Source organism: Xyrauchen texanus, chromosome 40 (assembly GCF_025860055.1).
Source record: "Xyrauchen texanus isolate HMW12.3.18 chromosome 40, RBS_HiC_50CHRs, whole genome shotgun sequence".
Lineage (NCBI taxonomy): Eukaryota > Metazoa > Chordata > Actinopteri > Cypriniformes > Catostomidae > Xyrauchen > Xyrauchen texanus.
The window spans coordinates 15,681,049-15,699,483 of record NC_068315.1 but is presented as its reverse complement, the minus strand read 5'-3'; the positions used below and the strand labels follow the sequence as shown (position 1 = coordinate 15,699,483).

Genomic DNA, 18,435 nt, shown 5'->3' with positions numbered 1-18,435 from the left:
ATGTATTTCCTGTACATTAAACAAAGTTTGAAGTTTCATTTTGGTGTTGTTGGTTCTGCAGTAAGAGCATACTTATGAGCTAAAGCAATCCAGTCATTAATGCTAGAACCTTTTCTCCATTTAACACTATTTTCAGTGCAGTTTAATATGTGCCAAAATAATGTATTTACCTTTGGAATACAGATATCATAGATTCTGAAATTTGATTGGATGAGCCATGTTCGAAGTATTGTAGATTAGCTTAAAATATTGCTTGTATATGTACACCTATGAGACTGCACCATATGTCCTGGCAACCACAAACAGCAAACTATTTTGTGTGAACTGCGAACTACTTAGCGGTGTACAACACCTCTTAACAGTGGTAAAATCATTGTAACAACTGGACTCTGATGCCTTATTGGTGTATCTTGTAGCTGTAACAGACCTTTGTTGATATCAGAGATGTATGGTGCAACTGAAATGTTTTTTCACGATTGCCTACCAAAGACTCAAAATTGCAGTGAATAATGGCCCAGTGACAATTAGAAGGCTGTCATCATGACTGCATACTTTGTGTATGCAAAATACATTTGCTTTCATCTGATTGAATTGGTCATCCATATTATGTTGCAAATATATTATGATGATGCAAACTGTGCATTTTGTGTGTTCTGTATGTCGAGTCATTTTTAACCAGTTTCAAATTCCCTGTATGTGTACAGAGGACCTGGAAGAAGAGAAGGAAAGCCCCTCAGAGACAGAGCTCTCCGAAAAACAGAAGCATCAGCTCCGCCACAGAGAGCTTTTCCTTTCACGTCAGTACGAGTCACTCCCCGCAACACACATTAGGTAAACATATTCACGCAAACATATCAAAACTCTTGAAGATAACTGTTATAACAAAATGCTTTTTAATCCTCCATTCTAAATTTTAGGGAAGTTGAGGTAAGATAACAGCCCCCATGTAGCACGATACAATCCCGTTCCACAACTTTCAAGTCTTCTCTCGCTGGGCTGTGAGTCACAGCTCTTCATCCATTCTTTATCTGCTTGGTGGCACCCCAGGGTTTTTGTGGCACCCACTGTGAGTCAGGTGATAAATGAATTAGCAGCCGGGAGCTGGTGGCACTGGTTCTAATCAAAGGGAAGCCTCTTATGAGCAGCATTAGTAACATTAGTTATGAATCTTATGAGCAACATTAGTAGTGGTGCCTAGGTTTTGTGAGCCTGCTGTGCTTTCCGAGATTAATATCGCCCTCTAAATAAAGAAAATGTCACTCCTTCTTTCTTTGTTTTTCTTTTTGGCTTCTGTGAACCATAAATATTGAGCAGTCATTGTGACTGGGTAGCTGGCCTTTACAGGGCATTATGTATTTTCTGTGGAACTGGACACATGTCAAGGTTGAGTTCATTTTTTTTAAATTTTTTTTATTAAGTTCTGTCTCCCATTGAATTCTTAATTCAAGTAACTACTTAAATTCAATATGAATTTATATACATTTGTGGTTTTTAATGCACCAGCTAAATAGCTTCTATTATTTATTTGCACTTTATTACTATGCAGTAACACACTGATGTGAATTGATGTACTGTATGTTGTCATGAAATAAAAGACCCTACCCTCGAAATCCGAACACAAGTAGTCAAAGCAGACACCTATTTTGACCAGGTGTAAACAGTGATGTGTTTCACCTGACCTATTATGATCAGATATATTTTAGTGAGTCGGTTTGTTGGACACATATTTCACTGATTTGAGTCAGAGTATTTAGCAGAGAATGGCCACTTCTATTAAAACGAATTGGAGAAATTGGAACGGTCAATGGATGTAGATTAGGAAGTCCCGCCTTACAGGTAAAAGAGCCAATCACCTTTTAGATGCACACATCACCTGTCAATCAACTCGAGAACATTTATTTACATTAGTTATACAAGTCGGGAAAATTGCATTTTAGTGTAAACTGAGTAAAAGAAGCACGATTTATGATCCCGTTATTGTCAGATATTTCTGCTGATTTGAAATATGTTCTTTGTTTGTAATATTGACCAACCATTCCCAATTCAAGTAGATAGGTGCTGCACTTGTAGGTCGCTTGTTTTCACAGAAAAATAGCTGCCCATCCTGCATGAGAGTTTTCCGAATATGGCTGCCAAGTGGACTGTCTTGTTCAAAAGACTCCAACCATGTGCCGCATTTTATGGTTAATTATTTTTGTAGTGAATGCTGTTTGTGCTTTCCCCCTAACTTACATTTACGCATTTGGCAGACGCTTTTATCCAAAGCGACTTACAGTGCACTTATTACAGGGACAATCCCCCCGGAGCAACCTGGAGTTAAGTGCCTTGCTCAAGGGCCCAACAGCATCTTGGTGGTGCTGGGGCTTGAACCCCCAACCTTCTGGTCAGTAACAACCACTGAGCCACCACTGCCCCCCTAACTGAGTTCCAGAAGAAAATTGCTTTAATTGCATATGTTTTATGCAATTAAAGCAATACTGATAAGTAGGCTTCTTAAAAAAAAATTGCCCCTTTAAATGCATTCAACATCGTTAGCCTTTTTTTTTTTGTAACTTGTAGTGCAGCTAACTACTTTTTTATTTTTATGGATGCTTTACTGTAGTTTAAATGATTAGTAGCTTTTAGCTTGGGAAGCTACAGTTTCAAAGTAGGGTCCTGAACATTGCTGTTACATTAGGCAGGTTGGGTGTTCTTGTCTAGTTAGCTAAGCTGACCAGTTTATGGCCCTGGCTTGCACTGGCCCGATAGGAAAAGCAGCTATTCAGTTACAAAAGGAAGCAATGTAAATAGTACATATAACAGATGTTTCGCTGAGCTGTGGATATTTTTTTAATAAGTTAGTATTTCTTTCTCTGTGTCGGAAACAGGGGGAAGTGCAGTGTGGCCCTCCTGAACGAGACTGAGGTTGTGCTCTCCTACCTGGAGAAAGAGGTACATAAGATCTATTTTTTTTAAAGCTATTTTGTATCTTCAAGTTAGTTTGATGTCTAATTATCTGGGCCACTGCTTTCTCTCTTAGGACACATTTTTTTATTCATTGGTGTACGACCCCACACAGAAGACGCTATTGGCTGACAAGGGGGAAATTCGTGTTGGTCCTCGCTTTCAGGCTGATGTCCCTGAAATGCTACAGGAAGGTTAGTATAATAATGCTATATACAGTATATTGAAAAACATTTGAACACTTATGGGGTTTACCTTGAGTCATAGTTATATCATGCATATTAATTCTACTGTTTTGTCTCCCTGTCATTGCTGACACAAATGTACCTCATTCTGACACACAAGTACAATGTGATAAGAGACTGCAACACCAGGTGGAGGTTGGAATTGAACTTTGTTTTAGACCAAAACAATCAAACCCAATGTGACAAGACCAGTTTTTAAACTGTAACATTAAGTCACATTGCTCTATTTGTAACCATTTACACTTGGCATTAACTCTTAAAAAAGTTGCCAGCCACTGCCAGGGTTTTTGACGATTTTCGCTAAACTTTAATGGCCCGCAGAATATTTTCTTCCATGAATATATGAAGATGCTATATATCAAAATAAAGATCTGGGCCTCTGCTTGTAGGCAAAAAAAAAAACGATTTTATTTTATCTTCATTTGTTCTTTTTTTATTGCGACTTGAACAGAGGTAGGTTTTGTCAAAAAACAACATTTCAGACAAAAAGCTGAGAAAAAGGCATGTTTATGTCTGATATTTTGAGCTTCTCATACTCCACTTCTTCATGTTTGAGACGTCTGTTTCTTTGATCAAAGAGTTGCGTACTCTTTCAAAACATGCGGAGGGGTCTTCCTTACCGTATAACACCTAAAACACGGAAACCCGGAAAATTCCGTGTTTGGCGGGGAAGCGTTTTTTCATAAAACACGGAAAATTACGTGTTTGGCGGGGAAAGAGTTAAGACACTTTATGGGTGATCCAATTACAAGTGGTCAGCATTAAATACAGGTGAAAATGGAGATGGAAATGTTTTGTGATCAGATAACAAAAATCACATATGGAGGTAGTCAAAAATCTTATCAGACCACATCACATTTGAGGTGGAAATGCTAATCTATCCTGAGGCATCCCGGACAGCAGTGGAGTCAACCGCTGCACTAAAACAAGATCTTAAACTTTGCTGGTTACCAGCGGCTTTTAAATGTAATAACCATCCGAGCAGAAAATTATAAATAGCATATGTATACACAAATACGAGAACTTCACAGAACTTCTTTAGTGTGTCTAATATCAACATGCGGGGACACGGATGGCATGCACACACATCTGAAGCTCTGGTTAGTACAGGTACTCCACTAAAACAACAAATAATTCTGCTCAAAATTTTGCGTTTGTTAAATTTTGGTTTTGAATTTGAACTGCAGCTGTGAGAAACAATGTGCCAGTTTTATTCATGCTTGCTTTTTGTCTTAGGACTTTTTTGTGGTTATTAATTATTGACATGATTAATGTCATCATGAAATCAGAGACCCTCCCCTAAATCTGAACACAAGTGGTCACAAGAAGCATTTTAGCGACCAGGTGTAAACAGCGATGTGTCTCGCCTGACCGCATGTGATCTTATCGCCCGTGATCTTAATAATACCATGCATAAACAGGGTTTTGGTGTGGGGGCTGGAGGTGATTTGGGCTATGAAGTTTGTTTCTTCAGGAAGTGGTTGAGTCATGGGTTTGTCACTCCATTTGCAGAGTCAAACATTTGAATTGAGTTTTATTTGTGAGCACTGGTGCCTCACAAGAGAAACTGAACATTTACAGTATTGTCATCTACTTTCAGTCAAGTGTGAAATTGCTCCTCTGTCAGTCTGTGACCCTACTATGATTCTTGACTGTAAGTCTTTGACCATGCTCCTCTCTTACAAACTAACAAAAATGTCCAGTCAACAGCTCCCATCTTCTGTAATGAAATGCCAGCAACAGTGTAAGGGTAGCTTTTTTCAGACTGCAAACTTTCCCATCCATATGACAGGACTGCTGCAGAGCATCAACTTTGTAAATAATAGATTAATGACAAAAAAGGGAGGAGGTTAGACTAACTTTGCTGCATTTCATATGGATTCTGATCTACTCAATTAGCATAAATCTTTCATCCAAAGGGATTTACTGGCAAGTATTAAAGTACTGGCAACAATATTAGTGTGTTATTTAAATATTCTGGGGTCAGTAAACTTTTTTCACAAAGGAGCCAATTTTTTTAAATGTTTGGTTGATGCATTATTTCAAAAGAGCCATAGCAAAAACTAATCATTTACTATATTCAGAAAACAAAGTTTTTCAATAAAATAAAATGTTTCTTATGCCCATAGACTACTCAAAAACAAACACATATGCAACAATTAATAGGTCAAATGTTGAGTACACGTGTTTGTGCCGGTCTTCATAAAACTACTTAATTTTACATTTGTTCATTAAAAAGTTAACTTCCCTATAGGGCTAGGTGATACATAAAAAAATATATTTTAGAAATAATCGCCTTAAAAAATACCACGATATCCGATTATATCGTCAACCCCCCCTGCTGAGGGTCGGTGAATATTTTTGCTTTATTGTCTGCTTTAAAAATTATATACATTTATTGAAACATGAAAAACTTAAACAAAATATATTTCTAAATACAAATTGCACTTTTAAACTAAATGAAAAAAGCTATTAAAATAATAATGTAAACAAAAAATCTTATATAGCCTATAACCACCTCCCCAAATCCAAACATTTACCACCTCCAATGCCCCCATTTGCCATCATGCAAGCATCTGTTAACAAACGTGGAAAATTACTAATAGCTTACAAATTAAGAACTAAAGACAATTATAAATGTAAATATAATAATAATCATAATAAATAAGCCTAATTCCCTTATGTTCCCAAAATAATGCTGCCAAATGTGTGTTCTTATCGAATGTGCTTGTATTGCGTTTTGGTAAAGCAGTTAATGCTGCCTAAAGAAAATAAAATGGAACAGAATTTTAGGGTCTTGTATTATTTTATGGTTTAATCTCTTTCGTCTTTGTTTCTTTAACACACACCTACACATACACGCAAATATATATATTACACCGATCAGCCACAACATTAAATCCACTTGCCTAATATTGTGTTTGTCCTCATCGTGCCACCAAAACCGCACCGACAATCAACTCAGAATAACGTTCTGAGATGCTATTCTTCACACCACAATTGTACAGAGCAGTTATCTGAGTTACCGGAGACTTTGTTCAAACCAGTCTGACCATTCTCTGTTGAATTCTCTCATCAACAAGGCATTTCCATTTGCAGAACTGGTCCTTGCTGGATGTTTTTTGTTTTTGGCACCATTCGGAGTAAATTCTAGAGACTCTTGTGTATGGAAATCCCAGGCACTGAGTTTGAGCTACTGTAGCACCAGTTGCTTAAAAACGTAATGCTGGTCATGATAGAAAGGTGTCAGAAAACACAGTGCATCACAGCTTGCTACATATGGGGCTGCGTAGATGCAGCCCATGCTGACCCTTGTTCACCGTCAAAAGTGCCTACAGTGGGCATGTCAGTGTCAGAACTGGACCATGAAGCAGTGGAAGAAGGTGGGCTAGTCTGATGAATCATGTTTTGTTTTAGATAATGTGGAGTGTGTGTGTGTGTGTGTCATTTACCTGGGGAAGAGATGGGAGTAGGATGCACCATGGGAAGAAGGCAGGCTGGTGGAGGCAGTGTGATGCTCTGGGCAATGTTTTGCGGGGAAAACTTTGGTCCTGGCATTCTTGTGGATGTTACTTTGACAAAGTAACATGACAAAGAGTTCAAGATGTTGACTTGGCCTCCAAATTCCCCAGATCTCAATTCGATTGAGCATCTGTGGGATGTGCTGGACCAACAAGTATGATCCATGGAGGCCCCACCTCGCAACTTACAAGACTTAAAGGATCTGCTGCTAAAGTCTTTGTGCCAGATACCACAGGACACCTTCAGAGGTCTTATGGAGTCCATCACTCAATGGGTCAGAGCTGTTTTGGTGGCATGAGGGGGGATCTACATGATATTAGGAAGGTGTTTTTTAATTGTGTGTGTGTGTGTGTGTGGCCATATCACATGAGCAAGAGGGCGATATGGCCCTACATCAGCACTGCTCGGCCACAGGTGAACTTCCCTACATTTAGGCTACTCGCAACTGGTGTGCCCTCTGGCTTTGCAGGGTCTTGCAGATAGCTTTCTAGTCCAGTTCATAGGTGGTCCATTTCAGTTTCATGCAGGCCTTCTGATTTGCAAAGTGCTCTGTGGAAATAACAAAGATTAAACTCAAAGCACTTCTTGAGATGGCTTTAGATAATTTGCAGTGTTCTCATATCACTATTTTTACAAACTGTTTTCAGATGACTGTAACAGAAAAGGAAAAGACTGAACTCTATTCATGTGCGTGTCTTTGAGAAGTGCTCGCATTGCACTCGTGATCAGCAGAGCTCACTGCGTACACATGTCAGATCAGACGCACATCGGTGGCTTTTCTTTCGTCTTCTTCAAAATATAAACACAAGCCGATTTTCCCAGCGATTTTTCAGATCTGTGCTTCATTAACTTAATCGCCGGCCAGTAGGTGAGAGATGGGGCACACATAAGCATCTGCTAACGTGAGGTCATTAATCACTTGGCCGTTGAGTCTCCCTGCTGATTCCAGAAACAGAAAAAAGGATCCAGCATGACTAAAAAAATCGTTCTGTCACCAGGGCAGGCTCTTGTGTTCTCTTCAAATGACCAGTGGGCTTTTTCTTTTACTGAAGATCAGACAAGATATCAAGCTGATCTGTATTTTCATCTGCGATCGTACTCGGCTGCATATCGTCACAAGCACTGATTGTAATCTGTAGTGATTGTCACCAAGTGTTTTTCTCCTACACTAAAATGACTAAAAATTTAATCAGAAAGCGAAGGTACAACAGTGTTTTTAATTCAACGTTATTTACTCACTGAAATCTATGGATATACGTGTTCTATTGCAAGCCTTGAGGGCATAAATACACAATCACACATTTTCACTAGGTGAAGTTACTTCATGAATCGCTTCATAAATCACTCTATTACAATTGGTTATGTTCACACGGTACTTGTTTCGGCAAGCTCCACATGACAGGAAAACAGAGAGAGTAGCAGTGAGTTGGTATGTCTGTGTTCTCTCCACAATTTTTTATCGGCAAGTGTGTCATACCTCTGATTGAAGAGTGCGAGATCTCAGCAAAATAGTCTGCTAGTGTGACACCCTTGGTTAAAATAGAGTTGTTTGAAATCTACATTGTTGCATTGGGAACAAGCTGACATAGTTTATTTGACAGAATTGTCACTGGCTAATTTTCTCCCCACTGGTTTTTCAAGCCTTTGAATTTCAGACAGCTCTAATGAAATACAATTTGTCTCTAGGAGAACCCGATGAAAGGGACCAGTCCAAAATGGAGGTGAAGATGTGGGACCCAGAGTGTCCTCTCACCAACAAGCAGATTGACCAGTTCCTGGTGGTGGCTCGGTATGTCTTTGCTCTATTCTGCATGGTTCTCACGAGAATATCAGGGACATGTCATAGAAATTATTAAAATACTAATAAATCATGTGAATTTTTACAATCTTCATTATAATTTCTTGTTATGCCCAGCTGTAAAATATTGCATCAGCTAGAAATTGCACTTTGTGAATGTGTTCTCTGTACAGTGGTTTTTCAAAATACTGGAAAAGTCAAGGTAACCCATTTGGCTTAAATGAGTGGAAACCCTGTTTTTATACCCTTTACCTCTGCCATATTAATGAATCAAACATTTATTTTAGACTATATACTTAAACTTAAATAATTATTTGTGAAAAACTGTATCACCAATAACTGATACTTGCAATTATGGTGCACATAATGATACTTGTTTGTACACATTCCATCAAATGTATTATGCAGAGCGGTCGGTACATTTGCTCGAGCATTGGACTGCAGCAGTTCCGTCAGACAGCCTAGCTTACACATGAGTGCCGCAGCAGCTTCAAGAGACATCACACTGGTACGTGTCCCATCATCACCATCTTTCACACTCGGTATATTCACAGGAGAGGTGAAAAGTCCTGATTAATTCTCTCAATTTCTGTTTATCTTTTTAAGTTCCATGCAATGGACACCCTGCACCGGCACGGCTATGACCTGTCCAGTGCCCTGAGCGTGCTGGTTCCTCAAGGAGGACCCGTGCTGTGCCGGGATGAGATGGAGGAGTGGAGCTCATCAGAAGCGAACATGTTTGAAGAGGCGCTGGAGAAATACGGCAAGGACTTCAACGACATCCGGCAAGACTTTGTGAGTGGCTAGCAGGCAGTATGTCATTAGACTTGCTCCAGTACATAATGAAATGTATAGTGGCCCCAAAAAAGCATTTGTACACTTAACCCACCCTTGAAGACATATTCCATGTTCAAAACAAGTTAAACTCAATTGACAGCATTTGTGGTGTAATGTTGAATACCACAAAAGTTAATTTTGAAAAAGGGCATAAATCTTGGTAACAGTGAAGCACTTACAATAGAAGTCAATGGGGTTTAAAGGCACAAATGTGAAGCTTATAAATTTATAAAAGCACTTAGATTAATTGTTCTTTTAAAGCTTGTGGATTATTTGAGCTGTAAAATTGTTTGAATTTCCATTTTTATGGTTGTTTTAGTGTTTAAAACATGAAGTTGATAAGGTTACTAAATTGTATAATTGGCTGTAACTTTACACAGGAAAACTTTGTAAGCAATTTTATCACACTAAAATTGTTTCAAAATGTAAATTGTTTGTTTTGAGGATATATTTTTGAAACCATGAGTATTTTAATATTTATGGATTGGTTTATGAAAGTGTCTCATAACCCAGATTTTTGCTTTTTTTTTTTTTTTAAGAAAAAGAGGGACTTTTAAATATTTTTTGCAGTAATCAACATTGTGCCACAAATGCTGTTGATTCAGCTTAACTTTTGAGCTTTTATTGAACTTTTATATTCCTTGAAAATAAATTAATGCCGTTGCATTAAATAACAAAATGTAAAATCAAGTGACATTTGTTTAGCTTGTTAGCACAAGCAATCTTTTCAAGCATAACATTTCATAAAAAAAATGTTTGTTGGGTTTTAAATTATAATACAATAGATATACTTTTCAAAATTAACACAAAAGTGTTTGGGCACTTTCCACAGGGCAACAAACTATACATGAGGTTACTCTCATTTGTTTGCAGATGACACTTGGTTTGATATTATGTTATAGGCCTACGTTCAATGAAATTCATACATTTTAAGTATGGCTTAAAGGGATAGACCACCCAAAAATAAAAATACTCTCATCATACAGTATACTCACTCTCATGCCATCCCAGATGTGTCTGATTTTCTTTCTTCTGCTGAACACAAATGAAGATTTTAAGAAGAATATCTCCGCTCTGCAGGTCCATTCACTGCAAGTGGATGGTGATCAGTACTTCAGAGCTCCACAAAGCACAGACAGTCATACTAAAAGTAATCCATATGATGCCAGTGGTTAAATTAATGTCTTCTAAAGCAATACGATTGCTTTGTGTGAGAAACAGATCAATATTTAACTCCTTTTCACTATAATTGTTTACTTCAGATGCTTTTCAATGCACTTCCATGAGGGGAATCTGTTCACGCTGCCTCTCGCTGCCAAAAAAAGCACAAAGGAACAAAATGTAACCAACACAATAAATCAGTGCAAATAGTTTTAATAAAGTTAAAATAGTATAACATTAATGTGAAGAGGAAAAAAATACAAAAAACAAGAAAGCTAAACTGTTAATTCAGCCAACCCCTAAGGATATGCACGGTTTAACAAGAACTGAACTTAAAGCACCTCCTGAACTGAGATGTCTGAGGTCATTTGCAGCACTCATAAAAAAATTAAATCGTTATGCAAAAACAAAGTGTGAGATCCTTAGATGCGTGTGTTCCACAAGACTGCACTTCTCTGAATCAGCGCGTCATATGCATATACGGCTTTTCTGTCATCTGTACTTAATAATATAATAAAGAGTGTTTCTTCAAACGTGTGTTTTTGTGTCTACGGGTAAATTATTTGTAATATTAATTTGATAATAATAATAGTCTAATAATAATTTAATAGATTAATGGGAAAACGAGCCAAATATCATCTTGACATCATCAAAGGCATTAGCTATTTGCGGTCACTCAGACATCATCGATCCCAGAGATCATCGTCTGTTTGCTCAACCCGAATGTGCATTTCTCTATAAATTAACAAAATGTTCAGACAGTCTCCTTGCTGGTTTTTCCGACACATTCAGGATCATTACCGCTTTTCCTGGTGTTGCTGCGGCTCGCTTTGTGCCTGCACTTGTAAAAATGATATTTTATAGGCTCATGATTACGGTTTAGTATTTCTCTGTAATGTAGAACAGTGTTAGTAATGTTACTTATAACATTCTTTCTCAGCCATGGAACTCAAACCATTTTCTGATACTAGTTTTTTTTCCTTTATGCTTAACCACAGCTAATTACGAGCACTTTTAGATTTGGGCACATCTAGCATGCTACATGCTTATCACTGATGTTGATGAGATTAACACCTTAGGTATCAAAATTTGGTACCGAACGAAAATAAAGTTTTTGATACTCGATTGTTTAGAGGCAATTCGGTCGGTGCCTAAAATTTATCAAACTCAATACCCAGTCCTACATATGAGATGGCATGAGGGTGAGTAAATTATGAGATAATTTTTTTGGGTTGAACTAACCCTCTTAGTGTCCAAATACTTTTTAGGCACCACAACTTGTATATATGGGGCTGTCATCACTGCAAAGACAGAAATGACAAGGTTTGGAGGAGCAGAGCAAAGAGTGCCACTAGTAATTATAGGATGGAGGAAATGGGGAAGCAATGTGTCAGTCCAGCTGAAATGAAGTGAGGACATGATGTGAGGCTAAGTGATGTGATGATTGATCCAGCTGAAAGGATTTGGCTTTGAGCGTGTTGCTTTTTGACCTAACTGAGAACAGTTGATCTGTTCATCTGAAGACAAGAGTACTTATTTGTATCCGGCTGGAATGAACACTTCAGTGTTAAGGTGTGAACAGGAGGAAGAGCTGTTTTCTATTGCTCTGAGAAATGGGGTTTCTTCACTCTGGGGGTTTGCTTCTGAAAATAGAATGAAAAACAACTTCACTTCTACTAAGCCACTTTGTTGCGAACAATAAGAACCATTTCTTCAAGAATGCCAAAGAGTCCCTTAGAGACTAACATGGTGTGGTTTGAATGCTACACTGGACATCTTTATTTTCTCTCTTACCAATAGTGATTGAACTCTGCTATGATTTATTAATCAATTATCATAGTAATCAATTAATGATTAACAATATTTCATCACCCCTGCAGGGGTCACATGCCTGAACAATTTGTCCAGTTGATTCTACATTTATTCTGTGTACACTGTCTTACAGACTCTTAACTGTGAGATGTATGTGCCTCAAAGAGTTAAATGGAGAAATGTATTGGTTAATTGTTAGGATCAAACCTTTAAGATAACCTGCAGGATAAACAGACATTACAGCAATGGCAGTAATTAGCTGAAGAGAGCAAGGCCCACACTTCCTTTCTGTTAGGAATCTTACAAGCCTTCAGTTTCCCTAGAGCAACAGCTGAGCTGCCATTGATTAAACCTTAGTGCTTGGGGAACTGAGCATTGTTTTTTTTAATAGAACTGGTTTGATGTGAGTAGCCACGGAATAAAAAGGATTTTCTTAGCTCTGCTTTGTATCGATTACTTCATAAGTAGAAGATAACAAATGTGTGATTGCAGAGATCATTAAGTTGAGTTTAAGAACAAAGTGTGAGTAAGTAGCATTGTTCATAAATTGTTCTTTTGGCATGCCAATAAGCTTGCTCCTAGATTTTATCTCATTCTCTATGATGATGTGAGCTAGGTACAGTGCATGAGCTGAAATGTAATCTATTAAAAAAATAAAAATAGATGAATTAGCTAATGAGAGTTAGCATTTGGTATGACTCTGGTAAGTTTTACTTCATTAATTAACTTATCAGTTTTGCATTGGCATACTTTTGCCTATCAACATATAGTCTTGTCCATTTTCTGACCAAGAAGCACCCACTTAGGGGTTATCTAATCGATATGTAAAGTAACCAATCACAGTTTGCTTTTTGCATGCCATTTAGAAAAATCTCCGGAAGTTGGACCTAACTCTGAAGAAAGTGAAAACAAACTGTGTAATATAGATGTGCTTGAAGATATGACTTTACTTGCTATAACTGATACAAACAAAATAATATCAAAAATATGTTTTAAAGATTCAATGGAATGAACCTTGTGAACTTAAGTAAATCCAGCGAGTAGTTCTTGCTGAATGTAGTTGCTTGGTATTTTGTAAACGAGAGTCACTGGCGGACAGATAAAAACGTGTTTTTTTTTTCACAATTATAAAACTTAAATAGTTCACCCAAAAATAGTAGTTCTCTCTTAATTGAATCACCCTCATGCCATCCCATATGTGTATGACTGTCTTTCCTCTGCTTAACACAAACACATTTTATTTTATTTTTTAAGAAAAATATTTTGGCTCTGTTTGCCCATTCAATGAGAATTTATAGTAAAAAAGGACATACATATTGATCTGTTTCACACCCACACCTTCCATATCGGTACTGAAGATATGGATTTAACTGCAGGAGTTGTATGGTTTAGATAAACTGTCTTTATGTGCTTTTTGGTGCTTCAAAGTTCTGGTCACCATTCACTTGCATTGAATGGAGATATTTTACTAAAAAACAATGTTTGTGTTCAGCAGAAAAAAAATGTGTCACATCTGGGATGGCGAGAGGGTACGTAAATAATGAGTTAATTTTTAAGAAAACCATAAAATTATTATTATAATTATTTTTTTTGAGAGCCACAAAAATCCTGATTTATATATTTCTGATGATAAATCTTTTTATTTTTTTTAAAGGTACAGCTGAAGTCAGAAGTTTACATACACCTTAACCAAATACATTTCGTGACATTTAATCATAGAAAACATTCCCTGTTTTAGGTCAGTTAGGATCACTACTTTATTTTAAGAATGTGAAATTTCAGAATAATAGTAGTAGAGGGAATTATATATTTCAGCTTTTATTGCTTTCATCACATTTCCATTGGGTCAGAAGTTTACATACAATTTGTTAGTATTTGGTAGCATTGCCTTTTTAACTTGGGTCAAACATTTTGGGTAGCCTTCCACAAGATTCTCACAATATGTTGCTGGAATTTTGGCCCATTCCTCCAGACAGAACTGGAGTAACTGAGTCAGGTTTGTAGGCCTCCTTGCTCGCACACACTTTTTCAGTTCTACCCAAAAAAATTCTATCAGATTGAGGTCAAGGCTTTGTGATGGCCACTCCAATTCCTTGACTTTGTTACCACCCCCACAACATGATGCTGCCACCCGCATGCTTCACAGTTGGGATGGTGTTCTTCGGCTGGCAAGCCTTACCTTTTTTCCTCCAAACATAACAATGGTCATTATGGCCAAAAAAATTATCTTTCATCAGACTAGAGAAACTTGCCTCCATGTTCACTTGCAAACTGTAGTTTGGCTTTTTTTTGTCCGTTTTGGAGCAGTGGCTTCTTCCTTGCTGAGCACCCTTTCAGGTTATGTTGATATAGGACTCATTTTACTGTGGATATACACTCACCTAAAGGATTATTAGGAACACCTGTTCAATTTCTCATTAATGCAATTATCTAATCAACCAATCACATGGCAGTTGCTTCAATGCATTTAGGGGTGTGGTCCTGGTCAAGACAGTCTCCTGAACTCCAAACTGAATGTCAGAATGGGAAAGAAAGGTGATTTAAGCAATTTTGAGCGTGGCATGGTTGTTGGTGCCAGACGGGCCGGTCTGAGTATTTCACAATCTGCTCAGTTACTGGGATTTTCACGCACAACCATTTCTAGTGTTTACAAAGAATGGTGTGAAAAGGGAAAAATATCCAGTATGCGGCAGTCCTGTGGGCGAAAATGCCTTGTTGATGCTAGAGGTCAGAGGAGAATGGGCCGACTGATTCAAGCTGATAGAAGAGCAACTTTGCCTGAAATAACCACTCGTTACAACCGAGGTATGCAGCAAAGCATTTGTGAAGCCTCAACACGCACAACCTTGAGGCGGATGGGCTACAACAGCAGAAGACCCCACTGGGTACCACTCATCTCCACTACAAATAGGAAAAAGAGGCTACAATTTGCAAGAGCTCACCAAAATTTGACAGTTGAAGACTGGAAAAATGTTGCCTGGTCTGATGAGTCTCGATTTCTGTTGAGACATTCAGATGGTAGAGTCAGAATTTGGCGTAAACAGAATGAGAACATGGATCCATCATGCCTTGTTACCACTGTGCAGGCTGGTGGTGGTGGTGTAATGGTGTGGGGGATGTTTTCTTGGCACACTTTGGCTGGGCAACTGGGCATCGTTTAAATGCCACGGCCTACCTGAGCATTGTTTCTGACCATGTCCATCCCTTTATGGCCACATGTACCCGTCCTCTGATGGCTACTTCCAGCAGGATATTGCACCATGTCACAAAGCTTGAATCATTTCAAATTGGTTTCTTGAACATGACAATGAGTTCACTGTACTAAAATGGCCCCCACAGTCACCAGATCTCAACCCAATAGAGCATCTTTGGGATGTGGTGGAACGGGAGCTTCGTGCCCTGGATGTGCATCCCACAAATCTCCATCAACTGCAAGATGCTATCCTATCAATATGGGCCAACATTTCTAAAGAATGCTTTCAGCACCTTGTTGAATCAATGCCACGTAGAATTAAGGCAGTTCTGAAGGCGAAAGGGGGTCAAACACAGTATTAGTATGGTGTTCCTAATAATCCTTTAGGTGAGTGTAGATACTTGTCTACTTGTTTCCTCCAGCATTTTCACAAGATCCTTTGCTGTTGTTCTGGGATTGATTTGCACTTTTCTCACCAAACTACGTTCATGTCTAGGAGACAGAATGTGTCTCCTTCCTGAGCATTATGATTGCTGCCTGGTCCCATGGTGTTTATACTTGCGTACAATTGTGCAGATGAATGTGGTACCTTCAGGCATTTGGAAATTGCTCCCAAGGATGAACCAGACTTGTGGAGGTCCACCATTTTTTTCTGAGGTCTTGGCTGATTTGATTTTCCCATGATGTCAAGCAAAGCGCCACAGAGTTTGAAAGTAGGCCTTAAAATACATCCACCTGTATACCTCATATTCAATACACCTCCTATCAGAAGCTAATTGTCTAAAGGCTTGACATTATTTTCTGGAATTTTCCAAGCTGTTTAAAGGCACAGTTAACTTCGTGTATGTAAATGTCTGACCCACTGGAATAGTGATATAATCAATTAAAGTGAAACGGTCTGTCTGTAAACAATTGTTGGAAAAATGACTTTTGTTATGCACAAAGAAGTTGTCCTAAAAGTCTTGCCAAACTATAGTTTGCAACCAGAGTTGGGCATAGGTGCAAGACACAATGCAATGGTAAGTGTCTGCATAAACTAACTGCTGATATTATTGCTCCAAAATACTTTATTAATCAATTAGTTGATTAATAAAGTATTTTGGAGCAATAATATCAGTGTGCTCATACTTAAAATTTGTTCCTTTACATTTCTGATGATTCCCATTCTTATTTCTTACAGAATTTAAAAACCAAAAGAATGACGAAAAAAATACCACAAAAATAAAACAAGTGCTAAAAATACATGGCCAGCACCTCAGGATGTTGATCTAAGTGTTCCTTGTAACACCAGCTGTCTGCACTGAACACCTCTGTGTTCATTTATACACCTTGCTTACCCTCACATGGGTGCTTGAGCAGCTTTATATTAAGATTACTTCCATTCATTTCGACTGTTTCATTCACGCGTTCTTGCGATCAACAGGTGATCATGAATAATCATTTGCGTCTGGTTCCAGATATGACATGCTCAGAATAAATGCTTCAAACATTTAGACAACTTAAAAAAATAAAAAAAATCAATTTTTATCAGCATTCTTGTGGAATTGTGTTAATGGAGGCCTTTTAGGAGAGTCTTTTAGAAGACTCTTAAAGAGAATAAATGAGCTGTTTCTTTGGTACAAAACCTCCTCATGGTCTTTCTTTGTCCTTTGTTTTATTTCAGCTTCCATGGAAGTCCCTGACCAGCATCATCGAGTATTATTACATGTGGAAAACCACTGACAGATATGTTCAACAGGTGAGCTGCCGCTGCAAATTATATGATGGTTACACTTTTCAAATTTAAATGGGTAGTTTACTCCAAAATGAGCATTTTCTCATAATTTACTCACTCTCATGACATCCCAGATGTGTATGACTTTCTGAACACAAACAGAAGATTTTTAGAAGAATAACTCTGTTCTATATGTCCATAAAATGCAAGTGAATGTTACCAGAGCTCAGTAAAAAAGGACTGAACTATTGATCTGTTTCTCACCCACACCTATCATATTGCTTCAGGTTGGATGGATTACTTTTATGCTGCTTTTATGTCCTTTTTTAACCTTCGGAGTTCTGGTCACCATTCACTTGTATTGTGAGTACCAACAGAGCTGAGATATTCTTTTAAAAATCTTTGTTCTGTTGAAGAAAGTCACGTGCATCTGGGGTGGCATGAGGGTAAGTAAATGATCAGAAAATTGTCATTTTTGGGTGAATTATTCCTTTTAATACAAATGTTTAATTACAAGTTATATTATCGGCACAGAAAATGGAGTAAAGATTTTAATAAAAAAAATATAACATGAATTACCTAGTATTCGGTATGTCCCCATTTTACTGGCATGACCTGGTGATCCATAACCTGGTGATCCATGTTTATCTCCACATAATTTCAGAATGTTCCAAAGAGCATCATCTTATAGTTCAATTGATGTAGGGAAACTGACCTATTGTACAAAGGAGTTAACATGGTTCATGTCACAAATTTGCACACTAAGTTGATTAGTGTCCTAGAAATGAGCAGAATCTTGAATATTGAACAACTGTCAATTTGCACAGAAACGACTGAAGGCAGCTGAAGCAGAGAGCAAACTGAAACAAGTCTACATCCCCACATAGTGAGTGTGAACATTTCAGCTTTTCAAAGGCCTCTACAGTATTCACACTAATGTCGCTAAACTTTCTCTTGTGATAGATTATAGTGTGGAATGTCATTTGCATTTCCTTCTGTAGCAATAAACCCAACCCTAACCAGATCTCTGTCAGTAACGGCAAGATGGCAACTATGAATGGCGCAACAGGCACAGGCAGTTTCCACACAGCCGGAGGCGGCCGCGCATGTGAGAGCTGTTTTGGTGAGTAAGGACCCTCTTCGCCTAATTAGTCAACACAGCCATCTAATCAATTTACTGCTTCTTCCAGAGGACATGTCCCTCCTTCTG

General features: G+C 38.0%; 1 protein-coding gene across 4 annotated transcripts in view; it reads left to right on the top strand.

Annotated features, from left to right (window-relative positions):
* LOC127633577 (metastasis-associated protein MTA3-like) overlaps positions 1 to 18,435 on the top strand; it is a 40,260-nt gene that overhangs the window by 6,426 nt on the left and 15,399 nt on the right. For all 4 annotated transcript variants that reach the window (XR_007969223.1, XM_052112785.1, XM_052112783.1 and 1 more), the window contains exons 4-12: positions 705 to 831; positions 2,868 to 2,931; positions 3,020 to 3,137; positions 8,397 to 8,499; positions 8,917 to 9,016; positions 9,115 to 9,303; positions 17,175 to 17,249; positions 18,053 to 18,111; positions 18,227 to 18,348. Coding sequence is in view for 3 of the 4 variants with exons in the window: in XM_052112785.1 (XP_051968745.1) it covers positions 705 to 831; positions 2,868 to 2,931; positions 3,020 to 3,137; positions 8,397 to 8,499; positions 8,917 to 9,016; positions 9,115 to 9,303; positions 17,175 to 17,249; positions 18,053 to 18,111; positions 18,227 to 18,348 (957 nt within the window). In the remaining variant the exon portion in view is untranslated. The remainder of the gene's footprint in view (positions 1 to 704; positions 832 to 2,867; positions 2,932 to 3,019; positions 3,138 to 8,396; positions 8,500 to 8,916; positions 9,017 to 9,114; positions 9,304 to 17,174; positions 17,250 to 18,052; positions 18,112 to 18,226; positions 18,349 to 18,435) is intronic.